Consider the following 24143-nt stretch of genomic DNA (forward strand, 5'->3'; position numbering starts at 1 on the left):
AAGCTCTTTATCTGACCTTCAATTCTGAATGATAGCTTTGCTGGATAAAGTAATCTTGGTTGTAGGTTCTTGGTATTCAGCACTTTGAATATTTCTTGCCATTCCCTTCTGGCCTGCAAAGTTTCTGTTGAGAAATCAGCTGACAGTCGTATGGGTATTCCCTTGTAGGTAATTGAGCCTCTTTCTCTTGCTGCTTTTAAGATTTTCTCTTTGTCTTTTGCTCTTGGCATTTTAATGATGATGTGTCTTGGTGTGGTCCTCTTTGGATTCCTTTTGTTTGGGGTTCTCTGCATTTCTTGGACCTGTAAGTCCATTTCTTTCACCAGGTGGGGGAAGTTTTCTGCCATTATTTCTTGAAATAGGTTTTCAATATCTTGCTGTCTCTCATCTTCTGGCACTCCAATGACTCTGATATTAGACCGCTTAAAGCTGTCCCTGAGGCTCCTTACACTATCTTCACACTTTCGGATTCTTTTTTCATTTTGCTTTTCCAATTGGGTGTTTTTTGTCGAATCTTTGGTTTGATTATTGTACTCCTCTGGTCTGCTATTGGGTATAATATTCTTTATTTCAGTCCGTGTATGCTTACTTTCTAATTTCTTTATCGTAGCATCGAGGGTCTCATTAGTTTTCGTGAGGCTCTGCACAAATTTATGGCAAGCCCTCAAAATTGCGATTCTTAGCTCCATATCCTCCATTTCTGTCATGTTTTTTTGTCTCCGCATCTTTTATGCTTTCTTGGTGCACCCCCTTGTGGTCTCTGTGCGCAGTCTTGTTCTAGCCAAGCCTTAATTGTTGTAGTTAACACTAGAGGGATTTGACCCCCAGGCCGACTGGCTATAGGAATCAGCTGTATGGAAAACGTCTGCCTTCTGGGGAGGTGCTAATCCAGCCTTTGCCTGAGGCGATCGGCAAATGGCTGTGCGCAGAGTTTGGGCGGGGCGGGATCAACAGGGCGGGTGGAGGGAGCAGTTATGGCCACGCTCAGTCCCGTTCCCAGAGGCTCTGCTTCTCAGAACCCCGGCAGCCGCTGCAAACCTTGGAGAGAAAGCTGCCCTCAGGTTCCAACTGATGCCGGATAATCCCGCTTCTCCCGTTTGAGTCTGGGTCCCTAGAGACTCGCCCGGATCTGGAGCCCAGAGTCTGAGACTCACTCCCGACAGAAAACGACAACCGCGCCCTCAGCCACCAGCCCGCTTTGCGCGCGCACCTCGGTACCTTTGTATTTTCCACACTGCGCCGCCTCTGAGCCTCGATTTGCTGTTCTCTTTCCTTCTAGTTGTAGAGTCTCTCTTCAGCCAGCCTTCCTGTGGTTCTGGGTGATGTCCGTTCAGTCTTTTAGTTGTATTTTTGAAATGGTTGTTTGCGGCAGCGGTCTCCGGTGTTTACCTACGCCGCCATCTTGGTCTCCCTCCAAAATAATTGGTAAAACTTTACTCATTGAGATTAGTGCAGTTTTAATGAATATTAATTGAATTAAGGAAGAAAAGGGTAGTTAAAATTAACATGTTAGCACATTATGGTCACCACTCACATCAAAATCCTAGCTTCAAAACATTATATGATTTTTCAGAATAAAACAATGAGCCTTTAGTAATTATACCTTGTAGTATGGGCTAATTTGGAATAAAGACATAGTAACCTATCAGAGAGAAGATTTCCATAAGTAGCCTTGTAATGTGTCAAGTATAATAGGCATTACACCTACCGTTTGAAATTGTGTTAGTTATAATACAATTAGTTCTTGTACTAATGCATGTAGAATTGAAAATTTCTTCTCACAGTTGCACTTTTTATAGCCTGTTTGTTCTAAGAGTGGCAATCAGAGATGAGTGTGCTAGAAGTTGCTTCTCCAGTATGCTCATCTACATTTTGATGAAATATAGCGAGTGTTTTAGAGCTCTTTAAATAGAGGTCTCAGTACACTTACTGCCCCTGTATATGTAGATTGCTGTTTAGAGTTGCAGGTAATTTTTCTTTCCACTGGCACTGAAACAGAGGTTATAATGAAACTAACAATCTTTATGCATTTATAGAAACAATAAAAATTTTATGGAAATCTTTATATAGAAACTAACAGTGTTTCTTGTACAGCTCTATAAGCAATGTAGAAACATAGTACATTGGGAAAAATAAAAAGGTACCCTGTCTTTTATGGTTTTAAATGGTCTATGTGATTTTAAAATTTCACTATAGGCAGTTAAGCAAATTATAAAAACATACATCACCTATATACTAAAAAGGAACAAAAATATGTTGCATAACTTAGGCTAATTGTGATGGAAATTGGCATTTCTGAGTTGCATAGTAATTGCTTAAATATGGAGTTTTCATCTGTTCATGTTTCAGGTATACTCTAAAGAAAACATATCTTAAGCTCTTAGTTACAGTATAACCTATGTAAATGGATTGGAAGATTCTGATTAGAAAGACATCCGATTTGGTGATTGCTTCATTCATTTGGGGAGCTCCTGTGTATGAAAACTTTCATGTTATTTTCTTCCAAATTTTGAGAAGCCAGAGACTAAACATTTCTATTCAAAAAGTTGTTCATGCCCTGATTCCTTGAAAGAATATTATCTAATAAGAAAGTTAGAGATATAATCCACAGCTCCTAAATTTTTTGCTACTGTGAAATGAGGCTTCATTGTATCAACATTGTGTAATATGACACACATGTATCATATTTACAAAAAATGTAAAACAAACGATAACATTTGATTTTTGCCCCCATTAATAATAGGCCAGAGAAACACAAGCAGCAGAGTTCCTGGCCTGTATAAAATGTGACATTGATTCCACAAAGTGCTGCCAGTGCTTCTGTAGTGACTTGCCTAAGCCATAGAATCTTCAAATTGGAATTGAGATTTGGGGTTTGTGGGCCTTTGGGTCTCGCATTCACCAAGCTCACAAAGAATGGAATCAGATCTGGGTGTATCCCATTTCTCTTGGAAACTTTTGAACTTTCTTTTCTTCCCCCATTCTTCTTCAAAGTGGATGCTGTCATCCTTCTAACCTACTCATACAGTCTGTTCAGATTAGATCCACTTTAAATGGTGAGGTCAAGTTTGGTCCTGGAAACTTTTTATGACACCATACACCATGGAACAGAATTTGTCAGTTCACTTGAATTTCATCCAAAGGATTTACTTATATAAGGGTCCAATGGCTCACACTTTAAAATGCTTCCACAGCTGGCCTTAAAAAACTTAATAAGTGGCTGCATTTGCTGATTCCCTTTCCCCATCCTCATGTTTGTTTTTGGTGGCAGAAACTGTCTAGGAAAGTAGATTTGGTTTTGTGCATTAATTGAGTGACAGATTGGTAAGTGTAGTATTTGCAGAATGTGACCCAGTCAAGAGGAAGAGAGAAGAAGTAGATCTACCATTCTCTGAAGGACCTTACTGTCTAGTAGGCTACCAAGGCAGTGCATGTCCAGGTAATTTTGGTGGTTTGTAGAACAATGGCATGGCCAGAAATTGGGAATGCCTCTGAAAACTAGGAACTTTGGGTTGTCATGAGGCCATGTAACTACATGCATGCAGTTTCTTGTTCTTTGTGGTGTGAAGCCATAGAAGTTAGTAGCGTTAGTAAGAACAGCTCAGAGAAACCCAAGTGAAAAGTCTTGGAATTGCCCTTAGAGAAGATAATCTTTTAGGTTCATTTTAGATGTGTGCTTTTTCTAAGAGGCACTGTTGATGCATGGATTTTTCAACTAATTGTTCCAAAGGTCAGTTTCCATATTTCTTAGTAATTTGGCAGTCTGGGATTATAGGTAGAAATGTAATTTTCTCATCCACAGATATAAACTCTGAATCTTTTCAGACCCTTAAACCTGGGAGGTGATGGCTTAACATACTAGCAACAAAGCACCCTGCTGAATCAGCTTTCTTCAAGTAGTACGCAGGTCTCCACAATTGCTACCAAATGTAGCCATTTTGATGGACCACATTACAGATTTCGAAAAGATTCATTGATAGAATACAGATGTATAAATGCATCTCAGATTAAACATGTGCTTCTCTGTATATGTTTAAAAGTGTCCTGTTTTTGATGATTGGTGTGTTTAAATCTTTTTCAAGTTATAGGCTCTTGATGGTTAAAAATACTAAAAAATAATCTGTCACATGTTACCTCTTATTTTCCCCTTGCTATTACAAGTCAAATTTATAAAATTGGACAAATGTTAGGTCAGTGCTTTTTAAAGTGTTTGGGAAAAAACACACAAAATACCATTTCGTGTATAAGAGAAGCTATTCTGTTATATCTTTATCCTGAACCCCCCCTCCCCCCCGCCGCCCCATTTCCAGAAAAGGGTAAATTTAAAAATGGAATGGTGTTGGACTGGCTTATTTATTTATATATTACTAGAGGCCCGCTGCACCAAATTCGTGCACAGGTAGGGTCCCTAGGACTGGTCGGTGATCAGGGCCAATCTGTGGGGCAACCAGCAGGGCAATTGGGAGTCCCCTCTGGCACCTGCGTTGGCCAGCCTGGTGCCCCCCGCTTGCCAGCCCCATCCCCTGCTGCCACTGCTGGTCGCCTCCCTCTGCAGGGTGACCAGCGGGACAGTCGGGGGGGCGGGGGACCTGCTGGCATCCGCCTTGGTTGGTCTGGGGCCTGTGGGCTGGGGGCAGCTCTTGCATTGAGTGTCTGCCCCCCGGTGGTCAGTACGCGTCATAGTGACCCGTTGTTCCACCGGTCGTTCCGCCGTTCAGTCAATTTGCATATTAGGCTTTTATTATATAGGATTTATATTTAATTTTTAAAAATTAAAGGTATTGGGGTGACATTGGTTAAGTGTATATTTCTATGCTACATGATATGTATATTGTATTATGTGCCCACCACCAAAGTCAGATTATCTTCCATCACCATATGTTTGGTCCTCTTTACCCTTTTACTACTCCCACAACCCCTTCCCTTTGCTAGCCACCATACTATTGTCTGTGTCTATGAGTTTTTGTTTGTTTTTCTTGTTTGTTCATTTGTTACTTTCAGTTTTATATCCCATATATGAATGAAACCATATGGCTCTTAACTTTTTCTGACTTATTTTTCTTAGCTTAATATTCTCAAGTTTCATCTATGTTGTCACAATTGGCAGTATTTCACCTTTTCTTATGGCTGAGTAGTATTCCATTGTATATATGTGCTGTATCTTCTTTATCCAGTCATCTATTGAAGGACCCTTTAATTGTTTCCATGTCTTGGTCACTGTGAGTTATGCTGCAGTGAACATAGGGCTGCATATAACTTTGCAAATAAATGTTTTCAGATTTTTCCAGTAGATACCCAGAAGAGGGAATGCTGGGTCATATGGTAACTCTATTAATTTTTTGCAGAACCTCCATACTGTTTTCCATAATGACTGTACCAGTTTACATTCCCACCATTAGTGGGGTTTCTTTTTCTCCACAACATCTCCAACACTTAGTATTACTTGTCTTGTTGATAACAGCCATTCTAACAGGTGTGGAGTGGTATCTCATTATAGTTTTGATTTGCATTTCCCTAATAGCTAGTGAAGTTGAGCATCTTTTCATATATTTGTTGGCTATTTGTATGTCTTTTGGGAGAAGTGTCTGTTCAGGTCTTTTGCTCATTAACAATTTTTTAAAAATTGATTTTAGAGGGGGGAGGTAGAGAGAGGTGAGAGAGAAACATTGATTGGTTGCGTCCTGCATGCGCCCCAACCAGGACATGTCCTGATCAGGAATTAAACCCACCACCTCTCAGTGTATGGGATGACAGTCTAACCAACTGAGCCATATTGGTTAGGCCCTCTGCCCATTTTTTAGTTGGATTGTTTGGTTGATATTGAGTTGTATGAGTTCTTTATATATTTTGGATATTAAACCTTTGTCAGAACTGTTATTTGTAAAATATCTGTTCCCATTCAGTTGGTTGCCTTTTTGTTTTGTTGTCAGTTTCTTTGCTGTGAAAATTTTTAGATTGATATAGTCCCATTCATTTATGTTTGCCTTACTTCTCTTGCGTTTGGGATCAAATTCATAAAATGTTCTCTACAACTAAGGTCCATAATTTTAGTACCTATGTTTTCTTCTATGTACTTTATTTTTTCAGATCTTTTATTTAGGTCTTTGATCCATTTTGAGTTAATTTTTATACATGGGACAAACTGTTGTCTAGTTTCATTCTTTTGTATGTGGCTTTCCAATTTCCCCAGCACCATTATTGAAGAGGCTTTTTTTCCCCTCCCTTGTATGTTTTTGGCTCCTTTGTCAAAAAATTTTTGCCCAGCCCTACCTGGTTTGGCTCAGTGGATAGAGCGTCGGCCTGAGGACTGAAGGGTACCAGGTTCGATTCCGGTCAAGAGCATGTACCTTGGTTGCGGGCACATCCCCAGTAGGGGGTGTGCAGGAGGCAGCTGATCGATGTTTCTCTCTCATTGATGTTTCTAACTCTCTATCCCTCTCCCTTCCTCTCTGTAAAAAATAAAGTATATTTAAAAAAATTTTTGCCCATATACCCATGGTTTTATTTCTGGGCTCTCAATTCTGTTCCATTGGTCTTGTATCTGCTTTTCTGTCAATACCATGCTGTTTTGATAATTGTTGCTCTATAGTATTATTTGAAGTTTTTTCTGAGGATTGCTTTGGCTATTTTGGGTCTTTTTTGGTTCCATAACAAATAATGATGATTTTTTGTTCTATTTCTTTAAAAAATGTCATTGAGATTTTGATGGGGATTGTATTAAATCTATATATTGCTTTGGGTAATATGAACATTTTAACTATGTTGACTCTTCCAATCCATGAACACAGAATATCTTTCCATTTCATTGTGTCTTTTTCAATCTCTTTTAATAATGATTTGTAGTTTTTAATATATAGGACTTTCACATCCTTTGTTAACTTTATTCCTAGGCATTTTATTCTTATGTTACAATTGCAAAATAAATTGTTGGGTTTTTTTTTTATTTCTTTCTTCTGAAATTTCATTGTTAGTATATAGCAGTGATGGCGAACCTATGACATGCGTGTCAGAGATGACACGCGAACTCATTTTTTTGGTTGATTTTTCTATGTTAAATGGCATTTAAAGATATAAAATAAATATCAAAAATATAAGTCTTTGTTTTACTATGGTTGCAAATATCAAAAAATTTCTATATGTGACACGGCACCAGAGTTAAATTAGGGTTTTTCAAAATGCTGACACGCCGAGCTCAAAAGGTTCGCCAACACTGGTATATAGGAATGCAGTGGATTTTTGTACATTGCTTTTATATCCTGCAACTTTATTGTATTTGTTTATTGTTTAGAGTAGTTTTTCAGTGGAGTCTGTAGGGTTTTCTGTATAAAGAATCATGTCATCTGCAAAAAGTGACACTTCTTCCTTCCCAATTGGAAAGCCTTTTATTTCTTTCTCTTGCTTGATTGCTTACAGTACTATCTATAGATATAAAAGGCTAATATGCTAAGTGTTTGTCCAACTGGTTGCTATGGTGCACACTGACCACCAGGGGGCAGATGCTCAACACAGGAGCTACCGTGATGCGAACTGGCCATTTACAGAGAAATGTCACCGCGGACCTGCGCCCACAAAGCAACACTTGGCTTCCCCTAAGTGGGACACAGGCCCCGCCATCACCCTGGAGCAATAGCCCACCAAATCGCAGCCAATACTGCTGAGACCCCATGGTGCAAAATGTGGCCCGCAGCCTAGCCCAGCCCAGCCCGGAAACGGTGGCTGTGGGCACTGGGTAATTATATTACGTAGCAATGCCCATCTTCCTCTCCCTAGTGACAGGCCATTTAACAATAAACGGCACCATGGACCTGGCGCCCACAAAGCAACATTCAGCGGGACACACACCCGCCACCACCCCAGAGCAACACCCCACCAAATCACAGCTGACACTGCCAAGACCCCATGGCACAAAATGCGGCCCACGGCCCAGCCCTGCCCGGAAACAGTGGCTGTGGGCACTGGGTAATGACATCACATATTAACACCCAGCTTCCTCTCCCTAGCGACTAGCCTCCTTGCAGTTCTTCAGCCCAGGAACACGACTTACTTTATAGCCAGGTGGAAATATTTTACACTGTAACCAAATATCTGTGAAGCATTTTCCCGTGCTCATCTCATTTGATCCTCACAGAAGTCTTGGAGTAGGTAGATAGGAGACTCAGTGGAATCCTATTTTCTTTTCATTAGCCGGAAAACGGAGATTTAGAAAACTTAGAAACTTGACCTGACTGAAAAGAAGTAAGAAATAGTGGACCTTGAAAATGACTTCAGGTTCTCACTGCACAGAATATAGTCAAATACTGCTGCAGTTAAATATTTTACTCTTTGTTCTCCCTGCATGATCAACAATAATAACCTGCTTTGTGTTGATATTTACTGCAGTGTTGCTAACAATGATCTGAAAGAGAAGATGGGGTGCTTCACTGGACTGGAAAAAGTTTAGCTACATCAGAAAGCGGGTCTAATTAAGCAAGTTTATTCTATCTATATTAATAGTAGAGGAATATGCAAATTGTCCGGGACACCGTCACAGTAACAGTAACGACCAAACAGCAGGCTGCTTGGGGCAACCAGGCTGGAAGGGGTGAGGGACAACCAAACGACTGAACAGCAGACTGTGTGAGACGACCAGGCCGGCAGGGGGGTTAGTAAGGGACAACCAAACGGCTGAACAGCAGGCTACATGGGGTGACCAGGCTGGCGGGGGGTGGGGGGGCAGTTGGGGGTGATCAGGCCGGCAGGGGAGGGCAGTTGGAGGTGATTGGGCTGGCAGGAGAGAGTTAGGCGTCAATTAGGCCAGCAGGGGAGCGGTTAGATGGCGATCAGGCTGGCAGACAGAAGCGGTTAGGGGCAGTCAGGCAGGCAGGCAGGCAAGCGGTTAGGAGCCAGTAGTCCCAGATTGTGAGAGGGATGTCTGACTGCCAGCAGTCAAACATCCCCCAAGGGGTCCCAGATTGGAGAGGGTGTAGGCCCGGCTGAGGGACACCCCCCTTCCCGTGCACGAATTTTGTGCACCGGGCCTCTAGTATATATATATAAAAGGCTAAGTTGACTTGCGCATGCGTGATACATATAAAGCTCTTGTTGGTGCCAATCGCACGCATGTGTTTCCATCTGTCATTGATCTTGAATTTGGTTGACACTTCTATTATAGAGAAATGGTGAATAGTGATATTAAAATATTTCTTCTAATTAATTTCCTTTCAATGTGCACGAATTTGTGCACTGGGCCACTAGTGTTGAATAACACTTGTCTTGTTCCTGATTTTAGAGGAAAAGCTTTCAGTTTTTCACTATTGAGTATGATATTAGCTGAAGTTTTGTCATCTACGGCCTTTATTATGCTGAGGTACCTTTCTTCTATACCCATTTTATTGAGAATTTTAATCATAAATGGATGTTGTATGTTATGCATTTTCTGTATCTATTGATAAGTTCATATAATTTTTATCATTTTATTTTGTTAATGTGGTGTATTACAGTGATCAATTTATGTATGCTGAACCATCCTTGTACCCCTGGAATGAACCCCACTTGATTGTGATATATTATTTTTTATTCAATTTACTAGTATTTTGTTTAGGATTTTTGCATTTGTATTCATTAGAGATATTGTTCTGTAGTTTTATTTTTTTGTGTTTTTGCTGGGTCTTGGTATCAGGGTTATATTGGCCTCATAAAATGTGTTAGGAAGTATTGCCTCTTCTTTAATTTTTTGGAAGGGTTTGAGAAGGATCATTATCAAATTGTCTTTGAATGTTTGGTAGAATTCACTAATGAAGCCATCTGGTCCTGGACTTTCATTTTTTGGGGAGGTTTTTGATGGTTGTTTCATTTCTTCACTGTTGATCAGTCTATTTAGTTTTTCCAGTTCTTCATGATTCAGTTTAAGAAGGTTATATATTTTTAGAAACTTACTTATTTCTTCTAGGTTATTGAATTTGGTGACATATAGTCTTTCACAATATTCTAGTGTGATCCTTTGTATTTCTGTGATATCTGTGCTAACTTCTCTTTCATTTCTAATTTTGTTTATATAAGTCTTTTCTCTTTTTTTCTAGTGAATCTAGTCAGGGGTTTATCCATTTTATTAATCTTTTCAAAGAACCAGCTCTTTAGTGTATTAATTTTTTGTATAGTCTTTTTGTTCTCTATCTCACTCAATTCTGCTCTAATTTTTATTGTTTTCTTTCTTCTGCTGACTTTGGGCTGCTTTTGAATTTCTTCTAGTTCTTTGAGATGTAATGTTGGATTATTTGTTTGAGATTTTTCTCGTTTCTTTAGATAGGCCTGTAATGATATAAATTTCCCTCTTATTACTGCTTTCATTGCATCCCAGAAGTTTGGATATATTATATAGTCATTCTCATATGTCTCTATATTTCTTTTGACCTCACCTTTTATTTCTTCTTTGACTCAGTCATTTTTTAGTAGTATGTTGTTTAATCCCCACCTATTTGTGGGTTTTATACTTCCTTTTTACAGTTGATTTCTAATTTCAAAGCATTGTGGTCAGAAAATATGCTTGGCATGATTTTAATCTTCTTCAACTTGTTGAGGCAGAAGGTGGCCAGAGATATCTTTCTAAAACCTAATTCAAATCATGTCTCTTTAGTCAAAGTTCTTGATCAAGGTTTTTTGGCTCCTTCAACATTTACTCCAAATTTCTTAACTTGGATTTAAGGCCCATCACAGTCTGACCTTGATCCAACCTTTAGTCTGGTTTTCTACCATTTCCCTTTATAGCCAGACATAGACGGCTCACCATTTCTCAGCATAGTTTGTTCTTTCCCACCTCTATGTTTTTGCTCATATTGTTTTAATGGTTGAATTGCCTTCCTCCTACTACCTATCCTACAGTATGTTTTGGTTCAGTTCAGCATTAAATGCCTTGCTTATATCACTTCCTCTGTAAAACGTGCTCTTTCTGAATTAGTCACTCTATCCTCAGCAATTGGAGAGCACTTGGAACCTTGACTCCTTACATTGTATTGTTTGTCTGTCTGTCAATCTGTGAATTGTTCAGCGTTAGGAATGACTGTAGTCAGTGTTAGAGGTTCTTCTTAGCAACCAGGATAAATCAGGGACCAGTGAATAATTATGAATATGAAGTATGTAATACACAGACATGGTTGCTTAAGGAATTCAGATTCCAGAAAGGAGAGTACAGAGGCACGGCCGTGGTGATTAAGAGCATTGACTTCGGAGCCAGACTGCTTGGGTTTGAATCCCAGCTCTGTCATTTACTGGGGTTTACCTCTTTGGGATTTCATTTCCTCACCTGTAACTTAGAAATAATCATAGTGAAGACCTCAGAGGATTATTTTGAGGGTTAAGTGATTTGAAATGTGCAGGCTGCTCAGAATAATACCTGGTACCTAATAATAACTAATAATTATATAGTGCCTACTATTTTTAGGGGTAGATTTAAGCTAGCAGGGTAACCTGGTTTTGTTAGGTATTAGGGTTATGTGTGATAATCTTTACTTCTGGAATTTCAGACTGACACTAGGAAGAATTCTGGAAAAGCTTTCCTTCGTAAGCCTACACTGTTTCAGAGAAAAATTTAGAGAAGTCACAAAGGTAAGGGAGAGTACTTATCAAGTGAAGATGAAGAGTGAGAAACAGAAATAGTGCCTGAATATTTTTGTTCTCAAATATACTGAAAATATGGAAACTCTTTAAAGGGTGATGAAGCGGGGTTTCAAATAACTAATTATTTTCATTTTATTTCAGTTTTGAAATCTGTATATTGAGACTTTCCAAGTTCAAAACCTCAGAAATTTAGTAACAGGTCCCACTGTCTTTGTAAATTAGTCCTTTTGGTTGCATATAGTACTTTGTGTTATGTTAGCTTTCATGTTAAAAATACTTACATGCAATAGTGTTAAGATTTCTCTGGCTGCCAGAATTAGAAACTGTCTAACTTTGGTCAGTTTCATATTTCAAATGTGATATAACACAAGCCCAGGCTGTGGCTTAGTGTGTGTGTGTGTGTGTGTGTGTGTGTGTAGAGCAGGTAGGTAGAATTGAAAGGGTACTGTATTTATAAAAGAATTAAGATGGTCTTTTAAAGAAAATTGAACTTATCAAAGATCATTTACTTACATATTAATTTTATGAAACATGTTATTTGTTTCACATTGCTCTTATCCCTAGAATATTATCTGGCCTGTCTGTCTAGTAAATACCAACTTTACTCATTTCTCAAAAGTCAGCTCAACTGTCACCACTTCTGAGGAGTCTTTCACATCACTTGGGTAGACCTGACAGTACCTTTCTTTTCCCTTGACTTCTATCAGAACACCTACAACACTTTATTGCACGTACTTGTTTACATATTCTCTTCGTCCCCACAGGCAGGAAGTCAGGGATTCTTGTCTACTTCATGTCTACATCTCTAAGACCTGGTACTATACATAGGTGTTAGTAGACTAAGTATTCGATATATTATAATAAACTTGGGGCTCCGTGCACGACATTCGTGCACTGTGGGGGTGGGGGGTCCCCTCAGCCTGGCTTGCGCGCTTTCGCAGTCCGGGAGCCCTCGGGGGTTGTCTGACTGACGGTAAGCCGCGGAGGCAGGAGAGACTCCCGCCACCACCGCTGCACTCACCAGCTGTCAGCCCAGCTTCTGGCTGAGCAGCACTCCCGCTGTGGGAGCGCACTGACCACCAGGGGGCAGCTACCGTGTTTAGCATCTGCCCCCTGGTGGTCAGTGCATGTCATAGCAACTGGTCGTTCTGCCGTTCGGTCGATTTGCATATTATCCTTTTATTATACAAGATGACTGAATAGTGTTCACACTGTGATTTTTTGTCTCAGAATTTGAATGAGGTAGGACAAATGAAAACATATTTATTAAATCCCATTCTACCTAGTAGAGGCTTAAACAGTGGTATTTGAGATTCTTGAATTTGGATGTATTTCAAACATGATGCCTCTTTAGTAACATCTAGTTTTAGGAGTGTAAATTATAAATTATTGAGAACAGCATTTTTATCAGAGAACTCTTCCAACCTGCCAGATGCTTATCTTTCCTGGAGAGCTAAACCCCTGGTAAATTGAGAAGTATGTCTGAATTTTTAAAATGTTTTATTGTTATAATAAACAGATTTAATGGCTAAAGTACTTTTCATTATTCACATCTCATTTATTTCTTAACAAATATCATTCACCCTAAAAATTTTAAGTGCCTTTTTTGGGGGGTATGTTTGGCCTAAAAATGTCACTTTGGTCAAAGACTTTACTTTTTCAGCCTCAGTTTTTTTTTTAAAATATGTAAAACAAGAAAGTAATACTAATTTTTTAGAATTATGAGAAGTTGGCATGATGTGTACACAATACCTGAATTAGTCTAGTTCAATAAGTGTTTTTTGTTTGTTTGTTTTCTTTTTACATAGCATGAGGAAAATGAAGCAAAGAAAGGACTTTGCTGCTTCCATGTAGTTGATAATGTCTAGTATTGCATTAACTCATAGAATGTAAATAAGTCTTTAATGTAGATAAAGAGCCTGGAGTCAAGTGATAAAAACGAACTCTCCTAAGACCACCACCCACTTTCCATCACCAGGCAAGTGGAGCAGCTTTTTGCTCTTTCAGTATCCTCCAGACAAGCCAGGGTTTTTCCTTTCTCTAAGACTGTGATGATCATAGGTAGTATCCAATCCAGAGCACCTTCAAGAGTGAGATGGGGCACATCATCACGATTACACAGAGGTAATGAGCATAAACCAGAAAGTGCTAGGCAAGCTGGCATGTAAGGTTACCCTAACCTAAGAGCTTTGACACAACATACATTTTTCACTCCACTGCTGCAATTGGGAAGCTTCATTTAGCATGGAGGACTACCACTGCACAGTTTTAGCTCTATGAGTGTTTGTAACTCTGGAAACAGAATCCTGGTCAAACAGGGTCAAAGTATGAGAATCTCTCTTGAATATCTTATTTGTAGTTAACAAAATAGCAAGCTGAGGATTGTGGGAAGAGCATGAGCTCCGAGGACAGATGAACTTGGTGCATAGCACCATGATTCTAGCTTTTCCATTGCTCTACTTCCAGTTAGGCAAGTTATTTTACCATTCTACCTGAAACTAATTTTACTCACCTTTCAAGGTTCAGTTCATGAATAGGAGGGTGATTGTATCCACATAAGGCTATTGAGCACATGTAAACTTCTGGCACAGGATGTGACACATACTAGCTTCTTTGTCAGTCCCCTTCCACTTGGCGCTTAACCCCTCCAGAGAGCAGATGACCATTGATATATGCAATACAAAATAAAGACTGAATCAGAACAAGTATATAAGATAATTAGATTCTTTAAATTATATACTGTACTTAATTCTTATAGCTATCACTGGTAATCTTTTGACATAATTAATATTATATTCATACAAACTGTAGTAGTTTTCTATGGTGAAACTATTTATATAAGAAGGATTGCTTCTTTAAAGAATCCATGTCACAAAACAGTTGTGAATTCTGAATTGTGGAAATGTTTTATTTTTAATTCTTTGTATTTTAAATATTTTCTCTGCAAGAAGAGAGAGCATGTTTGTGTGCAGGAGATACTTGGCCATTTGTCAAAAATCATGTGTGAATTGTTGGATCACCAGAGAACCAACACGACTGGCATTTAACCTTTCAGGTATTTTTAAATTTGAGTGTTAGGGGTTGGTGAGTTTGTTTGGATTGTGTTATGTGACCATGCTCCTTGACACTCTAGATCAGGGGCTGGCAAACTGCAGCCAGCTGGCCAAATCCTGCCTGGGGCTGGCTTTTGTGTGGCCTTCCAGCTAAGAAAGCTTTTACCTTTTTGAAGAGTTATAAAAACAAAACAAAACAAAAAAAAACCCGAAGAATCTGTGACAGAGACCATAAGTGTCCTGCAAAGCCTAAAATATTTGCTATCTGGCCCTTTAGAGAAAAAGTTTGCTGACTCCTTCTTTAGTTTGTAAGTTGTACATGAAATGAACCAGAGATTTCATAGGGAAACCTCAAATTGATGACTGTAGTTCCAGACTGCCTTGCATGTCTTAGGGCTTTTCTTTTAAATAGTGATTTAGCTGTTGAATTATGGGAACACATTTTTGTTGGTGATATATGAACTTGACTGATTGAAACTGCCTTGTGTGACTGACAGTTTGGTCAGAGGGGTAGAAGGCCTTCTGTAATGTCTGGTGTCTCAAAAAAAAAAAATGTTTAAACCTGTTCCAGTGCCATTGTTTTTAGTTTATCCCAGGCAGCCTCAGATAAACACTAGCATCTATATGTTGAAGCAGGCTATGTAAAGTAGAATAAAACACACATATGGAATTGAATTATTTTCCTTGTTTGCATTTTGTTTGCCCTCTGAAGAAACATTTTCTAGTTGTAAAGGTTGTAAAATCCTTGAATGTTAGATTTAGAAAACTGTTTGAATTGTATAATTTTTTATTTCAATAGTGTTTCATATCACCTGCCTTCTTTCTTTGTAATGAGATGTCATTAATCTGTTGTGAATATAAATTTCATCAGTTCTTGAATCCTCCTGATATCATTTCATCAGAATCTGCAAGTTGTAGGAAATAAAAGTTGATGTGAAACAGTTCTGTAATTACAGATGACTGTTGAGTGAGGTCTTGTCTAATCCATTGTTAAATAATTCTCTCTCAAAAGTAGATTTGATATTTACATTCTGATTTTCATATTCTGCTCACAGTGTTTGTTGGCGATGTCTGACATCCCCTGCCACTGGCTGGGTAAATAAAGCCTATTATTTCGCTTTCAACATTGTAAACGCTTACTCTCTCATTCAAGAGCTAAGAAGCAGAAGGTTAGGTATATTATCAAACTATGATCCTATCTATCCAAAGAAGCTGGGAACCTTGATTAATATGCCTTGTTAACTGATGATTTCAATTCCATACTGGTAGTGCCTGAATAATTTGTATAAACCAAGCAGTACAGATTCCTTATTTTAGCACTAAGACTTACAAAGGCTTCTTTTAGCAGCCTTTAATTTTGTACTTATGTATGTGACATAGCCTGTGGCTGTGATAGCTACAGTGAATCTCCAGTTGTTTGGGGATGAAAGGAGGAGGCAGCTGGAAACTCGGTAGCTACATCTAGCTGTCTACCTAGAGAAGGCCTTGATTTCAAGTTTATCTAAACAAGCTCGACTAATCCCAACTATCTAGGGGGATCCACTGTCAAAACAAGCAGCGTGGCCCTGAGGCAAACACAGCTATACAGAAATGAAGGCTGGGGCTTCCAATACTCTGATGACTGCATACTGGAGGCTTTTTTCCCCCTCCTGAAAGAGGGTAAGAGAGGTAGAATTTGCATAATGCCTTTTCATTGGAAACTTTTGGAAAGCTGACAGACCTCCAGCTTATAGATCTGTAGCCACAATACAGAGTCTATAGGAGAATCCTTGAATGACCTAACCATATTGAAAGAAAATATAAAAGCGTCCAAGTATAGCCAAGTGAGAGAGGAAAAGAGGCTGATGCATTGTCTAACATCTGCTGTACTTCTCGTTAGTTTTGTTCTTTGCTATTCTGTGTGGACTTTGGAGAAGCCTAAGACAGCCTAACATGAATCCTATAATCTTCCTTCTGAATATTTATGTAGCGTGCCAGCTTCTAAGCTGTCCTTTGCGTTTTCCTACTTCCCCCTCATTTTCATGCTCTCAAATGAGGCCAACATTTCAAAAGCTAAATAAATGTTTGTGAATGTTTATAAAAGATTTGCATAAATTTGTCCTTGTCTGACAAAGATCACTTTTTTCTTATGCCAGTTCTGAAAAATTTTTTTTTAAGGTTTTGGTGCTTGTCTTGACAACAAAGTCCTGCATCCCAGAACAATGATTGCTGATTAAGTGGGTATGCAATTGTGACTGAATAGGCTTTCAAGATACTGGGTAAAAGGGCCTATCATCTGAAGGCTGAATTATAGAATTTAGAAAATGTTATCAAAAGTACATATTTAAATCTATTTTTTGGTACCATATTATTAGATAAGACAAAGAGTTCTTACAAGTTAAAAGTATAACCCCCCACCATTTAAAAAATTCTGTATAAATTTTAATAATTAGAATGTTTCGATAACTCAGAATAATGACTTTTCTTTTCTATGGTTGGACATATTTAAAAATAATTTTTTATACCTCTAGGCACTTTTTGGAAACCGTAACTCTACCATTTATACTAATAATGTTTACTGGGACAATGAGAGAGGGAATATATACCAGGTAGTTCTTTAAGGCAGCTGAATGCACAGTCATACCTTGAGAAAATATAAACTACATGAAATATGTGGTGTTAGGGCTTAATTATAGGACAGTTGGGGACACACAGTCTTCTCTATTTCTCTCTCTCTCTCTCTCTCTCTCTCTCTCAACACATTTGCTGAATTCATTTATCTTTTAAAATTAGAATGGATTTTGTGGGGTGGCAGGGGATGTTGTGGGTAGAGGTGCTAATTTAGTTCAGAGATATTCGAAGATTGGCAGGAGAGAGAGGCAACAGCCAGTTCTGTTAGTCCTTTGGTTGTATTGGTTTAGAGGTTTAAGTTGTCATTAAGGCACAAACTAGAGCCACTTCTCTGACACAGTTTTTATCACATCTGCTAGGCTTGTGTCCCAGGAGGAGACGTGGAGAGCAGTGAATTCAACACGGGCCCATTATCGACTGCTTTTTCGTGTGTTGTAAAAGGAGTGAGACCTCAGGGAGGCTTGGAGCCTCCTCCTGTGTAATGTCCAAGTCAGATTTGAACGACTGGTGGCAGGAAAGCTTTGGCCTTGGGGTGTGAATTCTAAGAAATAGAGGCACAATTAAGTTTAAAAAATTCAAGGACTTTGAGCTTGATAATGAAAAAAAATTTTTTAGAATAATGTGAGCAGAAAAGTTGCCCATCTGTGCACATTTTTGTGTGCATTTAAAATATTTAAAAGCTGACAGCTTTTTAATATGCTTATAAAACACTATTTCTATCAGTGCTCTTTTTTTTTTTTTCTTTTTTAAATACTGTCTTCCTGAGGGCAAGTTGCTTCTTCAGTGAAACCATGTTTGCAGTTTTACCGTTGGGACCCTATTCCTTTGGTATGTACTGACTTGTGGCCTCCTCCTCCACTTTCCCCAATCTTTCTTCCTTTTAGATATTGATAACATAAATGTGCAGAAAAATGTTTAAGGAAATAAATAAGGCAAAATATTTTAGAGTAATAATATTAAGTCCAAGTAATCCTATTACTGATGGCATTGAATGCTAATTGTAAGAAATTCTAACCAAAGCATTTGTTTGTTTTGGAAGTGTTTGAAACAAGTGTCAAGAAAATTATTGATGTTTAATATTGACCTTATAAATATAACTCTCATTTTCAACCCTTTTGCTGTAAGATTTAAAATGAATAAAATGAAATCCTAGAATAAAAGATTTTATATGATATTTAATTTGTGAACATTTTTAAGTAGCTTTTTTTGAAGAAAGGAAAGGATATAAAAAGATGGGGTGGCTTTGTTAAATTAAAATTTTTTATAAGATTATATTTTTGAAAATATCTTTTTTTAAAATATATTTTTCCTTTGGATTTCAAAAAGTCATGAAGATTTACACATTAAAGTACTTATAGAGGTGGCTCTTCTGTTTTCTACCTATGTACTTAATGTCAGTAATTTAGATATAAAGTTCATGTTATAGAATATGATGACTTTCTATATTTTATTGTATTTTATCTTTGGGCATATTAGGTATTATACAAATTAGCATAATTAAATGTGTGCAAGACTCAAAATTAACTAAAGTTATAAAAAGTAAACTGGGAGTAAATATTGAAATATACCAAAGAGAGGAAGCAGACTCTAGCATTTGAGCAGAGTTGTTAGAAATTTGACCCAGCTTTTATGTTCGGATGTTGAAAGGCCTTTTTGTAAAATCCCTTATTCAAAGCTTTTTTTCACTGAAAAAAATAAATAAAAGTTTGGTTGTAACTATGTATATATCTTAGATTTAATTAAGCATATATAGGGAAGGAGAAAAATTATATTTCCTGTTTTCTTATTTAGGAAATTTCTGATCAACATTCTTGAACTTGGTACTAATTAAACTTCTAAGAACTTACCATTCTGTTTTACCCTTCTTAATCATAAGCATTAAAATCTCTGGTAGCTTTCACTTGGAATCCCTGGTTTTAACTTGAAATGGCTTAAAGTTGAAATTTTGTTAGCTTTTTGTATGTTTGGATTTTGTGTGTGTTCTGTTTTTAACTTTCAACTTGAGTTTTAAGATCATCAATCAGAGGCTTTTCTTTCAAGTCAGTTGCACTGATCTCAATTGCAGGACTTAGAGGGTCAGCACTTCCCTCATGCTATTAAAAATGTCTAAGCATAGAAATAGAGTATTTTAGGAATTTGAGCTCCATTGATCTTTTCATCACACATCTACATTTTGAAACGAACAAATAAATTAGATGTAGGAAACTCCGGAAATGTTCTCCTACTGTCTCCCGCCTCTCTCTCCTTCACTCTCTTTTTGGACAAAGGTAAATTATCCACTGCTATATAGCTTTCAGCAAGCTACAAAGAGGCTGATTGTAGCTTTACATATTTGAAAATCCATTCATTTATTCATGCTCTCTCTTTTCTTTATTTAAATGTTTTCCTGCACATATTTTCTTTTTCCTTTTGAACTATTGAGAACATGCCTCATCTCCCAATATTCTGTAACCCCAGTGGACATTATAATCAGCCTGCGCTTTTGTCTTTCAGATGGCATTTATTTGCAGGGTGTGTATGTCTGTGTCTGTCAGTTGTTTTCAGCTGCCAAATACAACTAATTTTTATTTATGGATTTCAATGAAGCAATGAAAACAGTGTTTGACATCTGAACTGATAGCTGTTGCAGGATCTCTTATACCCTCCCTTACCTTGCACCCCAAATTCAGAGTGAATTGGGTTAGCCTTCTTGTTACTGGTAATTCCAATGAACTACATCGAGTTTAGTCTTTGAAGCTTTGCTTCCAAATAGGATTCTATGATGAAAAATATACTTATTAAAGATTTCCCAGATTTTTTAAGAGAATGGTCCAGTTTCAGCATGACACAATCTACTTTTTCCAGATTGGGGTAAATTCCCTTGATGGGCCTTCTGACTGGTTGAGAATTCAAACTGGGTGAAATGAATCCTAAAAAGATGGAGATGAATCTTGAGTTCATTTCTGATTTTCATTTGCAAGTGAATCCAGTGTTAGGTGTGTTAATTGCATATTTTGATTCATAGTCTGAAGCTCAGTATCTCCTTGTGGGCAGAGCTTTGTAGATATTGTTGCTTGTCTACTACACTGTGCAGTCTGCTGTTTAATATATGCATCACTGAAAGGTTTGTGCGGCTGCCTGTCATCCACTTCCTCCCTGCCCCCTCTGCTCTTACCTCTTCCCCTTTGAGGTATTGGATATTTTGTTTGGAAGAAAAGCTCTTTTGGAAATTGCCTATTTCATAAATTGTCTGGTGACACAAAGGGGTTGGTTGCTGTTTTCTTGTCTCATTTATTTTGAAAACTTTGCTACTGAACTCACCTTAATCAATGAGCTCAGTGTTGCCTCCAATAAGTTATGTGTTGGATATATTGATTGGGAGGGATTTTAGAAAACCCGTCTGGGGTTTATAATGTCAGCAGTGTTTTGATTATGAAAAGAGTTGGAACCTGGGGACATGGAACCAGGTGGCGAATGTCCTAAAGCCAGTGGTGACATGGTGGACTGGTTTCCTCCTGGGATCTGGTTCATGCCCTGCACTTTAACTGTGGTGACTGGTTACTATAGATTCACTTTTTTTTTTGCTCATTAAAATGTTAAAAAATCAAACTGTACATAAAAAGATTTGTGAAAATATAAACTTGGGAATTGATCTGGAGAGCTGGCACCATCTCCCCCCCACCCCCCTTAGCAATGAGGTCATTTACATTTCATCAGCTGCACTGCATCTCGAAGATCCGATTTATATAGCAGTAGTTGAGGTCCTCTGAAAGAGCTGTGTAGGCTAGAGAAAGGAGAGAAAACAGGAAAATTATTATCTGCAAAGAAATTACCCTAGCCAAAGACACTGGTTCTAGAGAGAAAGAGGGGTTGGAATAACTGGTTAATGACTGTTTTTCCCAGTAAAGTTAACGCTGAAGGACACTCTGCTCTAAATATAATGCTCAAAATATGTTTAAATCAGGGTTTTAAAGTCCCCTCTTTGGAGAGTGGTACTTTTCATATTCAAATAACTGTGTTTTCCTTTGGAAAAGAGAATAAGGTAATTAAATGTTATATATAGGAAAACCAGAAGTATTAAAAAATTTGTTTATTTTAGCTGTTTTTATTTACAAGAAACATTGCTTATTATTTCCTCCCTCTTCCTGTCTTCCCTTCCTAAACCAAGAAGTAGATTTTTCAATTTTGATTGAGATAACGTGTGATATGCCTAACACAGAGTAGATGCTCATTTTTGTTTTCTCCTCTGACAGCACACCACCGTCTTGTTTGACTTAAATTGGAATATCAAGCTCTTGTAATATCACAAACATGAAGAAACATATTGTAATGCACAAACATGTGCCTACGTTTGCCTATATTCCCTTCCTTCCTCCCCTCCCTCTGCCCCACTGCTTAATTAGACTTATCACTGCGTTCTTGGGTAAAACGGAAAGTTCTTGGGAGGTGGGTTATACTCAGCCTACATTTGGTGTTTTGATATTTGTTCTAATATTATCTGACAGACAAGTTCACGGTTGGTTATTACTCTTGACATTAGAAAATGATAAGTAGTTTCTATATTGTACTGAGTAATAAGTTGGGTATATTAGATTCCTTTGACTCTGCTGAGGAACACAATGCCTTCTCGTAGCCATGGGGGTCCTTTCTTTCAAAAATCTTGAGGCCTTTTGGCAGCTCAACTCCAACATAGAGTAGAGAGGCAGTTCTGCACCTGTAACTTTTGAGGAGTAAAGGATAACTGTCTTTGTAGCTGATCTTGGCAATGAGGGAGCGTTAGTACTGAGTTTTAAAGAATTGCTTGACACATATATTGAAGTCAAGAGATATTCTGTAGTGTTTGAAACCTGAAGTGAAAGGAATTATGTCAGGATTTTTTTGCATATAAATCATGTGTATGTACGTTATAGTTTATTTTATAATTGAAACTACAGACAATAAAATGAATGTTTTATATGACTTCTTTTCCAATATTTGCCTGATAATAACATTATGCATTGAGAAATTGCTCTTGTTCTTTTGATTCTCTATTAGTAATAGCCATTTATTTAAATATGAGTTTAAAACAAAAAATAAGAACATTTGAATGCCACATTATGAAATTACCTAATGTGTCAACAATGCCTCTTAGAATCCACTTTTTTCCTTTTTTGTTTCCTACTCCTTTACTATTTCATGACATGCCTTAACAGTGCTGTGATGTATATAGTCCCAGTCCATGATATTAAAAAATAGGATATGCTCAATTGAATTATGTAGGTGGAATATGTTCTGGCAGAGCAAGTCAGTGTGCTTTCTGCTTCATTGAGTGGGTTATTAGATTGATGTGGTTTATTTCTTGAATGATAGAACTGGTTTTAAAGCTAAATGAAGCGAGAAGCATCAATCCAGTTAGCATTGATAATTCATTATTATTGGTTAGAAAAATGCTACATTTGTAAACTGACCTTTAATTTATCACTTGGATTAGGATTTGCAATGGGCAAGTTTGTTTTTATTTGAACCAGCTTCTCAATGACTGAAAATTATGTTCTTCATTTTGTCTCTAAGTTGGGATTTTGAATAGTTAAAAAGCAAATCAAATGCATGAAAGAAATACTTTTTAAAATTTATAACATTGGTCAGTGAACTTAAGCACCAACAGTGGGCTAAGTCTGCAGTTAAATTAAAACAAGCTAGAGAAAATACTATGAAGGAAGTAATAATTAATTACTTGTATATATGTTTAGTTATGTGTATAGATGCTATGTAGATGAAATGTGTCCATTGGGAAAAGTCACACATCCCACTGTGTATTGTGTCTCATACAGTAATGTGCTTTTCTTAATGTAAGAAGCTTCTTTTTTGTAAGTAAGTCTTTGAAATGTTACTCTGCTTTTTGTTCCCTTTTTGTATACTTCCCTTAAATAACATGCTTGGTTTTATGTACCTAGATATTTGTTAAAAGATATATAAACTAGTAGTTTGCTTTGAATTTTCACAAATTACAAGCAGGTAAGTGTGTCCAATTATGATGACATTTAACTAAAAATAGTACATACTTAAAATTGTTACAGTTTGGCTACAAAAGAAATTTATGCCAGAAATCACAACTCCTTTATAAAGTAGTAAAATGAAGTTTTACACTCTAAAACATGTAGTTGACAATGTTCAGAGACAATTATCTTCAAGTTGGCTTTCTATTCTGCTTGTGCTTTGGCCTATTGATGTTGAGAAGCGTTGTCTAATCCCAGCCCCCTCTGTTCCTAGGTAACAGGCAAAAAACGGTGCCAGCAACAGCGGCCCTGCCAGGCCAAACCCATGTGGCTCGGTGTTATTCACTCTGATCCATATGGTCAGGCTGGAGATGGTCCCTGGAGGGGTGTTAACACTCAGCAACCCAATCGCCTCCCTCCCTTCAGAGCTTTCCTGCATGACTCCTGCTGCTTGCCCATGTGTGATTCTTGATTAATTTTTCATTTTTAATGAAGTTTGATCATGTTTATTATTTCTCATGATTGACTGCCTGGTACTCCTCCCATGTAATTGATAAAGCCCATATTTCTTCATCTGTCTCCTCTTTCTTTAGGGTAAAGTTGCTAGATTGTGTGCCATGGTTAATGTTAGATTTATTGGTCCCATTGGATGTATAAATTATCTCTTTTTCTCTCCACAGGAAGTTCTACAGACTTTGACCAAGTTTTGTTTCCCCTTCTATGTGGACAGGTAGTGTCAGATTTTCAAACTTTACTAGAGAAAAGGCGTCAATAAACCTGCTATGGAAAATAAAAACCATACCATTCTTAACATTCTGTCTGCTTAACCATGATTTAAAATGCCTATGTTCCAAGGAAAGTTGCAGTAGTCTCCTTTCCTGGGGATTTTATTGACACTGTCAGAAAGTTTAAAGCTTAGAGCTTTGCATTAGTT

The 24143-nt window shown here is 37.7% G+C and overlaps 1 protein-coding gene across 5 annotated transcripts in view; it reads left to right on the top strand.

Moving 5' to 3' along the window:
• DENND1A (DENN domain containing 1A) overlaps positions 1-24143 on the top strand; it is a 461262-nt gene that overhangs the window by 123586 nt on the left and 313533 nt on the right. For 3 of the 5 annotated variants that reach the window (XM_070430712.1, XM_070430713.1, XM_070430716.1), the window contains one exon: positions 23890-23939. The exons of the other annotated variants lie outside the window; for them this stretch is intronic. In XM_070430712.1, the coding sequence (XP_070286813.1) occupies positions 23890-23939 (50 nt within the window). The remainder of the gene's footprint in view (positions 1-23889; positions 23940-24143) is intronic. 5 annotated transcript variants of the gene reach the window in all.

This window comes from Myotis yumanensis, unplaced genomic scaffold (assembly GCF_028538775.1).
Source record: "Myotis yumanensis isolate MYYU_CA2020_CCGP unplaced genomic scaffold, mMyoYum1.0.hap1 SCAF_12, whole genome shotgun sequence".
Taxonomy (NCBI): Eukaryota; Metazoa; Chordata; class Mammalia; order Chiroptera; family Vespertilionidae; genus Myotis; species Myotis yumanensis.